We start from the raw sequence: 15,198 nt of genomic DNA on the forward strand, positions 1-15,198 counted from the left end.
TTATCACAGGGAGGGGGGTAATTAACAAACATCAGTTGGCTCAGTGACCTTCTGGCCCTGCTGTAGCGTTGACTTATCCTGGGAGCAGTGCCCAAAGCTGCCTCTTGTTGTAGGAACCATGCAGATGCTTATGCTCAACCTAATTCTGGTGCATTTGAGAGCAAATGGAGCTTCCCTAATTCCTAAGACTTAAACACGTAAGTATTGGAATGGCTTGAATGCCTTTTATCCACCAAAAGATGGACCTAAGAGTTTGTCTCTGGGGTAGACTGTCCTTCATTTCCTATGGAAATGATAATGATTATCATTGAGTGTAGGTACTCAATACATTTTTTGGAATGCTGTTGCCGGCTCCCCCTTTTTCTCTCACTTCCAGGACTGAATACTTTAGTTCAGAGCTGGAATACGTAAAGGTTTTTGGATTTGCGGCCCAAACTCACTTCACTCTGCCCTATTTGGGCTTATGAATGTCTTCACCACACAGAGTTCAAAGACTAATAGAATCACAAGGTTGGAAGAGGCTCAAAAGGTCCCCTGTTTACTACCCATGGTTGGAAGAGGCTCAGAAGGTCCCCTGTCAAATGATCACACACAGATGTGGCTTCTATCTTTGACAAAGGTCGTACCCTGCAACCATTACTCATTCTTTCTTCTCAGAGAGCCCCTTAAAATTGCAGACATAAACACATTTTTAAGGTATCTTCTGGGACTTCCCTGGCAGTCCAGTGGTTAAGACTTGACTTCCAATGCAGGGGGTGCGGGTTCGATCCCTGGTCGGGGAACTAAGATCCCACATGCCTCAGGGCCAAAATACCAAAACATAAAACAGAAGCAATACTGTAACAAATTCAGTGAAGACTTTAAAAATGGTCCACATCAAATAAATAAATAAAGTGTCTTCCACCAATCCAGAGACTTATAGTTTTCTGTATTGGGTTCAGATTGGGTTATTTTAATATTCCAGGAAGATGTTTTTCGGTTGAGAAACTTCAGTTCAATTCAGATTTTCTACCTGTAATTTCTAGCTGGAACTTACCTATGGCAGCTGAGTCACCCACCTCACCTCCTCGCCTCGCCCCTGGAGCCTGCTGGCTGTTTCCAAGGCCTTCCTCATTATTCACACCATGAATAATGGCCACAGAAATACCAAAAGCAACACCTGATGGCTGTGGAAGGTTTTTATCCTTACAGGTCGTGAATACTTTCTGTTTATCAGCTACACGAAGGGTTTGTGACTATCTAAGTGTTGTATTTCTAGCCGCTGTATTCTGAAGGAAAGCATCCTGCCCTGAGGTAAGGACAAATTCTTTATTCATATTGAAAATGAAAGCAAGTAAAGGGCAAGGATTTTTTTTTTTAATCCCACTTTCAGTATGTTCAGAATGAAAAGTTTTTTGAAATAAGACCTTTAAAGTGTTTCCTTTCACTGTTCATTTGGGAAGAGATTTCACAGATGGTACAGACACCCTGAAATGTTGCCTGGTCTGAAATCTTTTATCTGCAGCTTTAGAAGAGCAAAGGGTATGACATATGGAAAGGAGCAAACAGCCGTGGGAAGGCATGGCTAGCAACAGGGACAGGAATGTAAATTATAGAACTGATCCTTGCCTCAAAATATTTCTGGTTGGGGTAGTTTCTATCTCTGGGGTACCACACACTGGGTACAGGATGGAGGCTGCATATGGGCAATTGAGGGCAGATGTGATGCGTGATAGCCATGCAGAACTGCAAGCTTGGCAAGTTCCAGCCCTTGACCCAAACCACAGTGTTTTTACATAATCATGGTTGGTATGGATTGAACTGTGTCCCTCCCAAATTCATATGTGGAAGTCCTAACCTCCAGTACCTCAAAATGTGACTTTATTTGGAAATAAGGTCATTACAAATGTAATTAGTTAAGATGAGGTCATACTGGAATAGAATGGGCCCCTAATCCAATGTGACTAGTGTGCTTATAAAGAGAGGAAATTTGGACACAGAGGCAGACACAGAGAGGGAAAATGATGTGAAGACACAGGGAGAAGTCATCCAGTTACAAGGAACAGCAAAGATTGCCAACAAACCATCAGAAGCTGGGAAAGAAACATGGAACAGCTCTTTCCCTGTGTTGAAAACAAGACAACACACCCAATATGGAGTCGCTTATGCTAATCCCTACATCACCAAACCAAGACTTAACTTAGTTAACGGTTTTAGCTGTCCCAGAAATGGAATCTTAAACCAGTCAACGAGGAATCACTTGATCAGCACTAGTTAGGTGACCTGCCTGGGAGACCCCTACTGTCCCCTAAAGGAAAGTAGCCTTGCAATAACCAGCCTGCTTTTTTGCCTAGTACAACTTCCTTGTTCCTTTTCCCTTCCGCTTGTATCATGTTGCACAGCTCCTTGGAGCTCCTTTCTATCTGCTAGATTGGGTGCTGCCCAATTCACGAGCTCTTGAATAAAGCCGATAAGATCTTTAACATTTACTAGTAGATTTTGTTTTTTAACACCTCACAGCCCTCAGAAGGAACCAACCCTATGGACACCTCAAGATCGAACTTCTAGCCACCAGAACTTCGAGAACATAAATTGCTGTTGTTGAAGCCACCCAGCTGGTGGAGCTTTGTTGTGGCAGCTTGACCTGACTAATAGAATGGTCATATCGAAAGCATCCAGCACCCTGCGTTGCTTTGCATAGTCGTAGAAGCTGTAATACCTAAAGGGGCGATTTTATTTTCAAAGCATTTATGATTAGAAGTGTTTCTCAATGTCATGATTTCTACGCTATTGCTCACATCCACTCCTCATGTACACGTGTAGATTTGTACATGACTCATAGCGTCTTTCTCTATTTCCTTAGGATTCCTACACTCAGCCTTGGGAAACTTCTCCAAAGGCTTAAGAATCTTGGCATCTCAGTTCTATCACCTTAAAATATCACATCCCGGATTCCTTATTACATGCCTCACCTTGGCCTCCGTATGCGCTCACCTTTCTGCCTATCTTGAAGAGCTCCTTACACACTTCTGCTCCTTCTAGAAGTCTGTATGTCTTTGGGTTTGTAGTGGAAAGGTCCGTGTGATTTCCGTAGGGAGCTGGATGTGGTCTCATCACTTGCATGGTCTCAGTTGTCGGAAGGGGTCTGGGGGCTCTAGTGAGGTGACAGGTCAACAGGCACCCCATGCTGTTCTGTTTGCGTATCACGCTTGCTTTTAAGGGAGCCATGGATTTCCTTTTGCCCATTTCTAAGTCTCAAACGGCAAGTGCATTCTCAGTTCGGATTCTTGCACTTTACCCTCACAGTCTGACCCCATGCACCTCTGAAGTATCATTTCTTTCCCAAATTATTTTTATGTGGAGCAAATTAAACACTTTATTTTGATAAATTTGTATTTCTCTATGTACACATATTCACTAGGTTGGCAATGTTGGAACTAAAAGATTTGTTCTTGTGATCAGTCTGGTGAGCCATACTCTTTGACTACCTGGGATTTGGGGACCAGAGTTTTCTATGGTAAAGACATGGGTGATGCTTCTATTGCCCATAGACAGCTAGGTCTCATCATGACGATCTCGGCTCAGTGTCACAAACAGATCACAAGTCAGTTATCCTAAAGGCATGGAAAAGTCATTCAGACCTTTGTTTAAGGCTCTTGAAAAGGCATCAAAGCGGAAAGTACAATACACTGAATGTCATAGAGCAACACAGTAGAAAGTTCTCCCCACAGCAGTGCTTTCCTTCTCTTCTTCATCTCTCTGACACAGCCTGACACACAGACAAACTGACAAAGAACAAGTCCAGTCTGCCTCTCCTCCCCATTCCCAGCAACTCACCCCCGTGGATCCCTCTCCTGGCCACTGCTCTCAGGCCGACATTATCAACCAAATTAATTCCACCTCTCTTGGATGTTTCCAGATGTCATTTTCACTCCTATTTAAATCAGTGGTCTTCAAACTTTTTTGACTGTTTATCCGAGCTGTAAAAAAAAATGAGAGGGAGAAACAGAGAGAGAGAGAGAGGAGAGAGAGAGAGAGAGAGATTTAAAATATTCAGGTACTATCAATGTATATATTTTATTCATTATAAAATGTACATATAAGAAAATTTTAAAGTTTGAGACAGAGTTCATATTTGTACCTCTCTCTCTCTCTCTCTCTCTCTAGATATATATATATATATTTTAAAGTAATTTGTTATTTATTAAGTTAAAACTTTGCTCTCACTATGAAACCTATTAATAATTTTTAGTGAGAGTAGTATGACTGAATACACTTTGTTATATTAGAATGCATTGGTTTAATACTTGTGACACAGTGGTTCTAATTCAGGTTATGGGTTTACTCCCCTTCCTTCCTTTCATCCTTCCTTCCTCCCTTCCTTCCTTTTCTTTGATACTTGGGTTTATTGCTTATTACAGCTGAAAAAGTTCCCTTGCAAAGATGCACAGAACCAGATGGAAGAAGTGTCCCTTTAGATGCACATTTTCATTTCATCCTATTGATTATGCAAAGGTTTTTGTTTAAATTCTGCTAGTACATTTCACCTTCCCTGACATCACTCAGTTATTTTTCCTCACTAATGATTTTCACTTTTGTACAGTTAATAAATAGGGTCAAAACTCACCAAAACTCATTTTGGAAGAATTTTCAACAGATTTTTGATACTTTCTTTAAGTGTACTGATATGAGAGTTTTTATAAGTGACACAGAGATTTTTTTTCATGTAAAAAAAAAATCACATAAACATAGAAATGTTTCCAAATATCCACTTTCAAATTGCTCTTTTCATAGCATGCAACTCTTCAAAAAGCACTTTCTCACAGATTGGTCAACTTCTTTCCAAATCCAATAGGTTATCTCCTATATTTAAAATATCCCATGATGTGGGCAGATGAAGAGTCCACTTGGGGAGTAGAAAAAATATCAGCTTTTTCATTTTCTTGGCATTCTCTTGTGTTTGAATTATCATCAACTGATTATTTAGGTTATTTGGACATTTTCTGGGTTTTCTGTAGTAAAGGCATAGGCAATTCCTCGTAGAAACTGTTTTAAGCCACATGTTCATTCTGTGAGGATTAGTTTAGTGAAATCTAAATAACATGATCCGTAAGAGCCAGGAACGTGTCCACTGCAGTATCTTCCAATGACCGACAGCTGACTGCTGAATGAGGAGCTCTCACCAACCTCCTTGATCAGAGTCTCTACTCTTTTCTTAAGATCCTGGGAATACTACAGGGGTCCCATGATTGCATTTGGGACATATTGCCTGTGAGGATACCAAACTCCAACATACGTATTAGTGTTGGTTATGCTAAACTTCTTTATTTTTAGATAAAACTGATATGAAAAGCTCCAACATTTTCTTCTATACCCAGTGGGTCAATTCTGGACACCCCACTTTGGAGATCACTAAACTACATCAGTACAACAAAATCACAGGACTCAGAGAAACTTAGAAACCTCCTTGTTGGGGAAGGGTGGTGGAAGGGCTATAAAATCCTTTGATACTTTTTATTAGAGTCTGCCATGTTGCTTACAATAGTTTTGGGAGACACCAGGGTGGTGTGGATTACCACTGTCCAGTCAAAGAAACTCACAGCAAGGCATCTGGGTTACGTCCGGGATTGTGTATTACTGAGACTATATCTGTTATATACCCTCGAATCACTGAGTCTTATTCTATTTTCCTAAAACTGTTTTGTCCTTGGGTTATGGCTCCAGCTGGGGCTTCTGAAGATCCGCCAGAATATCCAATAGCAAACAAGCTCCCAGGTCTATCAGATTCATTTGTTAGGATTTCTTTTTGGTCAATTAAAAAAAAAAAAGCTTTTCAAAGCACTCATAGAGGCTTTTACAGGGCTCATAAAGGTAATATTCACATTCTCTCTCGTGATTCCTTGACTATGACTATGCAAAATAAACAAAACAAAAATCGGTTTCCCAGAGCCCTAGGAATATCACAAATTATGTTGAGGTTCCAAGAAGTTGGAAATGATTATTACCCTTTATTTTTCAATACACACACACACACACACATACCCCTACACTGGTTTGTTTCTGAATGATGTGCAAGGGAATTAAAAAATCATTTGATAAATGTATGAGCTAGTGTGAGTGGGTAGAGGTTATCTGTTTTAAATATTTCATGTAATATGAATTGCAAGTAACAAGACTCTCAACTAACATGATTTTTTAAAAAGTGATATTATAGTAGAAAGTGTGCTCCTAGAATCTCCTACCTCAGTATCACCTGATGAGGCCCTTCTCCTAGATGCTAATGTAACTGGTGATTCTTATGGCCACTGAAATTTAAGAACCATTGATCTAGGCTGTGCGTCAGTAGAGATACGAATATCAACCCAAGTGTGCACACACTGCAGGTCAGCTGCACCAGAAACAATTACTTCTTTCTTCCACATCTATTCTGTTCATGTCATGATACCTTTTGAGAGTATTCAGTTATTATTACAACAATGCATCTGTTTCCTCCAGACTCTTGGTTATCACTATCCTGACCTGCCGCCTGTGTCACATCCCATTAGGTGCTGTGGATGAGGCGTGGCACTTGTCACAGACTGACAGAAGTTTGACAGGACAGGCTAAGAAAAGCAAAAATTAGAAATAAACCAAGACATAACTTTTCTAGAAAACTTTCTCAAATACAACCAACTCTGTGAGATACGACTTCAGGGCAAGCTTGGCCACAGATGGAGGCAAAGCCAGGCAGGTCAGGTCTGGGACTGGGATGTCAGGACAATGGGGAAAAAGATAGTTGGTCCAGAATCCAGTTTCTTTGACGTGCATCTCCCAGCGTGTGTGCTGTAGAACGCTAAGCCTACCCAGTGCCGCAGGAACACAGGGTCTCATGGTGAAAACCCTTCCTTGGATATTCTAAATCCTTTTTTAAAAACAACTTTTGATTTTGAAACGATTATAGGCTCTCTGTTTTTTGCCTCTTTGCTCTGAGGCATGGGCATTGGTCCATGGGCTGGCCTGAAGGACAGTGTTCTCTACTCAGAGTCACCAGGCTCTCTGACCTTGACTCTTGCTCTAAGGACCTAAGTGTGCCCTGCTTGCCTTCCTAAGGCACGTCAGCCCCTCTTGCAAACAGATTTCCTATGGGCCCTCTTGTCATTTAGAAATTCCCTTCTTTAATCTGAATCATGCTTCCAGTTCCAGCCATTCACAAAAGAACTGGCTTCTCCCAATGTAAATTCTGAAAGTATGTTGGTAAGCCAGTCATTTAGAATTTGGGCCTCACCTCCCATAGTCAGAAAATGATACATAATGGCAAAGTCCCCAGGCCAGCCCGCAAAAGCCTACTTATCGAAAACGTAGCTGAACCGAGGCAATCAAGCCATAGGCAGCCTAACCACGCTTGGCATTGTGTTTCCTTTGGAATGCATGCCCTGTACCAACTGGGAAGCCAAGAAGGCAGAGGGAAATAAATCTTGAACTTAAAGCTATGTTGTTGTTGGGATTTTGCAACCAGGTACCAGTAAACCAGGCCCCCGAGGGTGGAGAAATGTTGGATGCAGATGCTCACTGAGTCCGTTATCAAATCTCGGGAGTTTCCAAAGAAATGTTTAAGATTAAAATTCAGTTCTGTGGAAGTAGAGCCTCAAGTTAATACCATCTACCAAAGCACTGTGACGTCTGTCATTTTGGGGTGAAGCTGAAGATCCTAAATCAGGAGAGGATGAAGGGCCTCCTGGTGGGGTGGCCCTAGGCTCTGGAGCACACCTAGGCAAGCAAGAGCCGGGCAGAAATGCACCTGGGCCTCTGGCAGAGGCAGCGGGCCGTTGGCCACCTGGTTTGGGAAGAAGTTTTAATCCATTTCGATTACAAAAACATCCTGTTCTCTGTTCCTAACAAACGGCCTTCTCTTTCTGATTTGCCCAAGAACATCCTTCTCTCACATGGATCAAGACAACAGGCCTAGAGTCCGCCTGCCGATGCAGGGGACACGGGTTCGTGCCCCGGTCCGGGAAGATCCCACATGCCGCGGAGCGGCTGGGCCCGTGAGCCATGGCCGCTGAGCCTGCGCGTCCGGAGCCTGTGCTCCGCAACGGGAGAGGCCACAACAGTGAGAGGCCCGCGTACCGCAAAAAAAAAAAAGACAAAGGCCATTCAATAATATGAAGAAAAATGACACTAGAGAGTGAGAGTCTTTAAAACTGACGAGTTAGCAAAGAGACTTCATGACCAAAGGGGAGAAGTAATGGGCTGAGCACCTACTATGTGCTGGTTGCTGTGCTGTGCCTTTTCACCTGCATAGCTTTCTCCATCCTCCTAAACATCCTAGGACGTGAGCATTATTATCCTTATTTAATTGATGGAAATTGAAGCCTGAGAGGTTATGTTAGACCGAGAACCTTGGACCACTAAGTAAGGCTTTGCAGGGATTCAAACACATCTTCTGGCTCCAGAGTGATGCTCTTCCCACCACCCCAGCACCTCCTACCATCAGAACAGAGCATCTCCACGTCACTGCCCTAGAAGCAAATACATTTTACTCACTGGTTTTCAAACAGTAAGTAAAAAGGAAAGAAAAAATTCAAAATGCAAGGATGACCCCATTTCTTCTTAAGCATTTTTAATACCGGCAAAGTGATAAATGTACCGAGTAGACTTGGCATTGAGTAGCCTTCGCAGTACATGGCTGGTCAGACTGAATGAGAAGGTCACAGTTTCCAGAGAGGCCTGGAGGACACTGGGCTCTTGTGAGGTTGACACTGAGTTGTTCCACACTAAGAGGAACGGGCCCACCCACTTGTTTGACTATGTGTATACCCAGCTCAGCCAGAGAGAAGGGACAATTATATGTATTATTTTGTAATAGAGAGTGAGGGGGGAAGAAGCCCTGGGCTGCAGAGAAAGTGCTTAACCTTTTTAAATTACAAAAAAATAGGGGCTGTACATCCACTCTGACAGCACCCAAATTAAATCTAACCACAAAGTCATATCAAAGCCAATATACAGAAAAGAGTTGTGTTTCCAGTTAGAAGACACACACCCAATAATCCCATTTCTTTTCTTATAAATTTATTTATTATTTTTGCCTGCGCGGGGTCTTTGTTGCTGCACACAGGCTTTCTCTAGTTGCGGTGAGCGGGGGCTACTCTTCTAGAGTGGGCTTCTCACTGCAGTGGCTTCTCTTGTTGCAGAGCACGGGCTCTAGGCACGCAGACTTCAGTAGTTGTGGCACACGGGCTTAGTTGCTCCGAGGCATGTGGGATCTTCCCGGAGCAGGGCTCGAACCTGTGTCCTCTAAATTGGCAGGCAGATTCTTAACCACTGCGCCACCAGTTCAGTACCTTCCATGACAGCTCCTCCGGGCACCTGGACTGCGTTAGAGTCTCCCCCTAGTGGAAAGCTGGAACATTTCAGCGTCGGTGATCATCTGGTTCAGAACAACAGAAATGTCTCAGGGTTTCTATTTTTAAATATTTCTTTACTTGGGGCTGAGCAAAAACGGCGACCAAAACCAGGGGATTTTTAGGGAATGCAGGTGATAGTAGAACTCCTTACCCTCCCCTGAAGTGTATGCTCTGGAAATCTTCATAGAAATTATGGAAAGTACAGGTTTATCTGAACAATCCCATTCATGCCTGTGCATGTATGGAGTCTCTCTCAAGCCCTCACCTCCAAAGAGACCCAAAGTTGCAAAAGAAGTCATCACACAGCGATCTGATGTAGTATTCAGCTCCCACAGAGAGAAGAATTCTTGTGTTGCATGGGTTTGTGCAGTGTCAATACTGAAAGCAAGAAAGAATGGAAGTTACGATCAACATGTTCTAGGCGCTGAATTTTGAGGCTTTGCCGATGTAGAAGTTGAGCGTTCTGAAATGAGCACAGTAGCTCCGACACAGAGGTGGGGCAGATGGTGGGAGCGGAGAGGCCTTGACGAGGGCCGGGCTGTGAGACCCACCCTTGGCCCTTCTATCCGGGGCTTCCCGGGACCTTGGCGGCAGGGGTTAGCCTTGGACTTCACTGCACCCAAATGGCTCTCTAATGCCGATGAGTGGGGAGGGGAGGCAGGAAAAGCCTGGGCCAGCCTGGCTGGTGAGGGGTCCCCAGGGTCCCTGTGGCAGAGAAGAACTTCTGCCCACACTTAAGAGACTGCAGGATCAGGAAGGCAGAGTTGAGCAAGAAGTTAAAGGTCAGAGAACCAGACAGGAATCTCTGAAGGGATCTAGATGTGGATTTTAAGCCAGGGGTTAGAGCCTGGGGGTCAGAGGTCTGGGGGATGAGTGGGAGGCCAGGGCTAGATGAATATACACAGCAGGCATCCGAGCCAGTGCGGGCTGAGGTGTGCCGGCTGCAGCTGCCTCCGGGAAGGGGGTGGCGGGGTGAGGCGCTAGCTGCGTGTGAAAGGCGGAGGCGCTTTAAGAACTGCACCCCTAAACTGTGGACATTTAGGCCAAACTTCCCTCCAGGAGTGCCAAGAGTGGTATGTCTGAACCAGTCCTGCTACTGGCCTTGGTCCTGGCTAAGCAGTCACCTGAATCCTTAAGCTAAGGACATCTACAGGGATCATCCCGAGGGTCAGTTTCATTCTGCCCCCACCTCGTGTCACCCCTCTAAACCTGGGCTGAATGGAGACCTTGCAAATGCTCTAAGAGGAGCTATGTGAATTTGGGTTGGCCCAGTTGGTCCTGTGGGATCTGTTTTGTCAGCCGTCAGGGATTAGTTCTGAACTGTCTGGCTGGGTAGCCAAGTTGTTAGTTAACCAGAACCTGAAAGGAGGCGAGAGCTTTGTAAAACCCACCCAGTACTAGTAGCTGGCACCGAACTCTAGCGAAGTTCCCATCTCTTTCCAGTGGGGTCTGAACAGGTAAATCTCCCATCCTCCCCTGCTGCACTGCACTGAATACAGGATAAGGGTGCATGTTTATAAGCTCCCAGGGACCATGTGATAGAACGCTTTACGTTCATTGTCTAATACGGCAGCCACCAGTCCCCATGTGACTACTGAGCACTTCAAAGTGGCTACTCTGAATTGAGATGAGCTGAATTCCAAGTCTTAACATGAAAAGAGAAGGTAAATGAGCTCATTATTATGCTTTCAATTATCTGTTGAAGTGATAATAATTTGGTTACATAAAATATATTATTAAAATTAATTTTGGGCTTCCCTGGTGGCACAGTGGTTGAGAGTCCGCTTGCCGATGCAGGGGATGCGGGTTCGTGCCCCGGTCCGGGAAGATCCTGCATGCCGCGGAGCGGCTGGGCCCGTGAGCCATGGCCGCTGAGCCTGCGCGTCCGGAGCCTGTGCACCGCAACAGGAGAGGCCACAACAGTGTGAGGCCCGCGTACCACACACAAAAAAATTAATTTCTTCTATTTCCTTTTATTTAAAAAAATAGACTTTATTTTTTAGAGCAGATTTAGCGTCACAGCAAAGCTGAGCAGAAAGTAGAGAGAGTTCCCGTCTACCCTCTCTGTCCCACACCCGAAACTTCCCCACTGTCAACACCCCGCAGCTGGACAAAACATTTATTACAACTGATGAACCTACAATGACATACCGTTACCACCCAACGTTCACAGCCTCTAACTCCCTAATATGGTTACTCAAAACGTTAGAACTCCTTGTATTTACTTGGGGAAGCACTGCTTTACACCTTTCCTGGTGGCAAATCCAAAACAAAGACCCTTAAGGACTCTGGATGATAAACACATACCTACGCAAAATAGACTGATCCAGACTTTGAGACCTTAACCCGATTAAAAGCTAACCTTTGTCCCCTCTTTTTAAGGGACAAATTTTAAGAAATGACTTAGAGGAAGATCTTCATATATAGGACTCCATCAACTGAAAGTCTTGCCTCAGAGCCAGACTCACTTCCTACCCATTCTTGGAATGCTTCCATCAGCAGCAGCCTGCTGTGGCTCGGGGGGCTGAGGTGGGCATCCCTCTGGGAAAATGTTTCAAGTGTTTCTGGGGGTTTCTAGCTTCTGGTGCTGTTCCCTGAAAAGGCCAGTTTCTTTCTTTCTTTTTGAATTTTTATTGGGGTATAGCTGATATACAATGTTGTGTTAGTTTCAGGTGTACAGCAAAGTGAAACTGTGATACATATAGATATATCCACTCTGTTTTAGATTCTTTTCCCATATAGGCCAATACAGAGTACTGAGTAGAGTTCCCTGTGCTATACAGTAGGTCCTTATTAGTTACCTATTTTTTATACAGTAGTGTGTATATGTCAATCCCAATCTTCCAATTTATTCCCCCTCTCTTACCACCCCCCAACAGTAACCATAAATTTATTTTCTATATCTGAAACTCTATTTCTGTTTTGTAGATAAATTCGTCTGTTGCCTTTTTTTAGATTTCACATGTGATATCATATGATATTTGTCTTTCTCTGTCTGACTTACTTCACTCAGTATGACAATCTCTAGGTCCATCCATGGTGCTGCAAAGGGCATTATTTCGTCCTTTTTTATGGCTGAGTAATATTCCATTGTATATATGTATCACATCTTCTTTATCCATTCCTCTGTTGATGGACATTTAGGTTTCTTCCATGTCCTGGCTCTTGTAAATGGTGCTGCAATGAACATTGGGGTGCATGTATCTTTTCGAATTGTGGTTTTCTCCCGACTTATGCCCAGGAATGGGATTGCTGGATCATATGGTAGCTCTAGTTTTAGTTTTCAAAAGGCCAGTTTCAATCTCCGATCCCACAGGTCCCGTGCTAGAACCACTTCTCTCCCTGTCCCCTCAGGGGTCTGGCCAGCCTGGGAGTGTCAGAGCCAAGGCTGGGTTGCAGCCTTCTTCTTTCCTGGCTCCACAGTGAATATTACCTTGGAGATTGTTATTACCACTCTGTGCTTGGCTGCATTATCCTGAAGCCTTGTGCCATTAGCAGACTGGCTTTCCACACTTCAGAAACTGACTCATGTACTTCCTCCCAGGGCTCGCAGAAGAATGGTCTAATTTCCAAAGCTGGCCGGCTCTTCAGGCCAGAATTGGCACCAGCCGCCGTCCAAGGCCTGGTGAGAAGGGCTTGTTTGCCTGAGAGGATTAAACAGAGCGCAGTCGGCTAAGCTTCCACGGAGCCGGCTAAAGGACTTCGGCCCTAATCTCTTACTACTGAGGGTCTTGTCAGCAACGACCAGCCGTGACGGCCTTTCTTTATGGCTGATGTCACTCGTCGACGCCACTCCAAGGATGTCACAGCCCGTCTCTTTGCTGTCGCCTTTACTTCCCCTCTACAAACTCCATTTTTATTCTTCTGAAGAATGGCCCATCTCCCTCCCGCTCCTCACCCTGTTTCTCTCACCCACCAGGCTGCCCGTCTCACTGAACAGGAAGAGGAACGGTAGTCACAGGCTCACATCTCCTTTCCGAAGAACTTACCTAAACAGAACATTCACTTTTTTTAAAAAATTAATTAATTTTATTTATTTATTTTTGGCTGGGTTGGGTTTTCATTGCTGCGCGTGGGCTTTCTCTAGTTGCGGCGAGCGGGGGCTACTCTTCGTTGCGGTGCGCCGGCTTCTCATTGCAGTGGCTTCTCTTGTTGCAGAGCATGGGCTCTAGGCGGGCAGGCTCAGTAGTTGTGGCACGTGGGCTCAGTAGTTGTGGCTTGCAGGCTCAGTAGTTGTGGCGCACGGGCTTACTTGCTCTGCGGCACGTGGGATCTTCCCAGACCAGGGCTCGAACACGTGTCCCCTGCATTGGCAGACGGATTCTTAGCCACTGCACCATCAGGGAAGCCCAGAACATTCACTTTTTTCAAAAGAAACTTCTTTTTTTTTTTATTGTGAATAATATTTTATTTAGTCATTTTTGTTTACAACTGAAACTCTAGGAATTCAAAATTATCGTCCTTGCCGGTGAGCTTCTTATAGACAGCAGAAAATGTTTCGACCTCGTGTTCCACACTGTTCTGCTGTGCTTTATCCAAATGAACCTTTATGAGTCGGCTGCCATCTACCCTCTTGCCCACAGTCTCACGAGGGAAAGCCAAGTCCTCCAGGATGGCGTCGTGCACGGCAGTCAGAATGCGGCTCCTGGGATGCTTTTGCTTATTTTTCGTATGGCTTTTTCGAGTTGGCTTAGGCAGAATTCTCCTCTGAGCAATAAACACAACATGCTTCCTGCTGAACTTCTTCTCCAACTCACGCACTAGCTGGACCTGGAGTTTCTGGAAAGATTTCCGTTGCAGAACGGAAACAAAGATTATGAAAGCTCTCCGACCACCACCAACTGCAATTTCCTTGGCAGCCGTGATGTTCAGCTCCCGCAGCTGGGCCTTGAGGTCCGGGTTCATCTCCAACTGCAGGAGGGCCTGGGAGACGCCCAACTCATACTCGTCCAGCTTCTCGCTGTTGGGCTTCATGATCTTCGCACTGGAACTGAACGTGGCCTTGCTGACATCAGCAACCCTAAGCGCCCATGCAACCACGCTCAAGCACAGCAAAATCAAAAGAAACTTCTGACTGGAGACAGCAGGGTGAAAGTCTGTGTTCGTGAGCAACCTCGACCCGCAGGCCAGCTCTCGATTCTGATTTAATGTTCTTTCCTCTGTTGGTTCTAACACCGACCCTGGAGTCAAAGGTCATGATCAAAAGTCAGTTTTCCCACAGTGCCCTTCTGCAGCATTGAAATATTTAAATTCTTTTCTTTTCTAATAGAGCTATATTTTCCTCTCTGGTCAAGGAGCTATTAGAAAGTGTGCCAGTTGCAAAAAAGAGAATGCTAACTAATGTATCAATATTTTATTTAAGATGTTTGCGTTAGATTTATTAGCAAAACTGGCCTCTGCTTGTGAGTGCTGTGTGTGCATGACATACCATCAGTGTCAAATTCTGGCATCAGCGTTATGCTGGCTGTGTAAGACGAGGTTGGAAGCATTTATTTTCCTTACTCTAGAAAGGTTCTTAAACTGTTAGAGCGACCTATTTCTTAAAGATTTAAAATAATTCATTTGTGAAATTATCTGGGTCTGCCATCTAGACAACTTCCCAACATCATATATGGTAATTCCTTAGGTTTTCCCATGTGTTTGCTTAGAATTGAGCATAAAATTTTTTCAAAATTTCAGGGCTTCCCTGGTGGCGCAGTGGTTGAGAGTCCGCCTGCCGATGCAGGGGACATGGTTTCATGCCCTGGTCTGCGAAGACCCCACATGCCGCGGAGCGGCTGGGCCCGTGAGCCATGGCCGCTGAGCCTGCGCGTCCGGAGCCTGTGCTCCGCAACGG

General features: G+C 44.6%; 1 protein-coding gene across 4 annotated transcripts in view; it reads right to left on the reverse strand.

Moving 5' to 3' along the window:
- Nucleotides 1–1,529: 1,529 nt before the first annotated feature.
- LOC307179784 (small ribosomal subunit protein eS7-like) overlaps nt 1,530–15,198 on the reverse strand; it is a 67,108-nt gene continuing 53,439 nt past the window's right edge. For 2 of the 4 annotated variants that reach the window (XM_079909411.1, XM_079909412.1), the window contains exon 4: nt 12,690–14,542. In XM_079909411.1, the coding sequence (XP_079765537.1) occupies nt 13,788–14,336 (549 nt within the window). In that variant the 5' untranslated portion in view covers nt 14,337–14,542 and the 3' untranslated portion in view covers nt 12,690–13,787. Of the gene's footprint in view, nt 3,947–9,012; nt 9,386–9,627; nt 9,741–12,689; nt 14,543–15,198 lie in introns of those variants that run through there. The other 2 variants (XR_013825552.1, XR_013825551.1) reach the window with 2 other exon arrangements.

The sequence above is a fragment of the Stenella coeruleoalba genome (assembly GCF_951394435.1).
Source record: "Stenella coeruleoalba genome assembly, chromosome: 21".
NCBI lineage: Eukaryota > Metazoa > Chordata > Mammalia > Artiodactyla > Delphinidae > Stenella > Stenella coeruleoalba.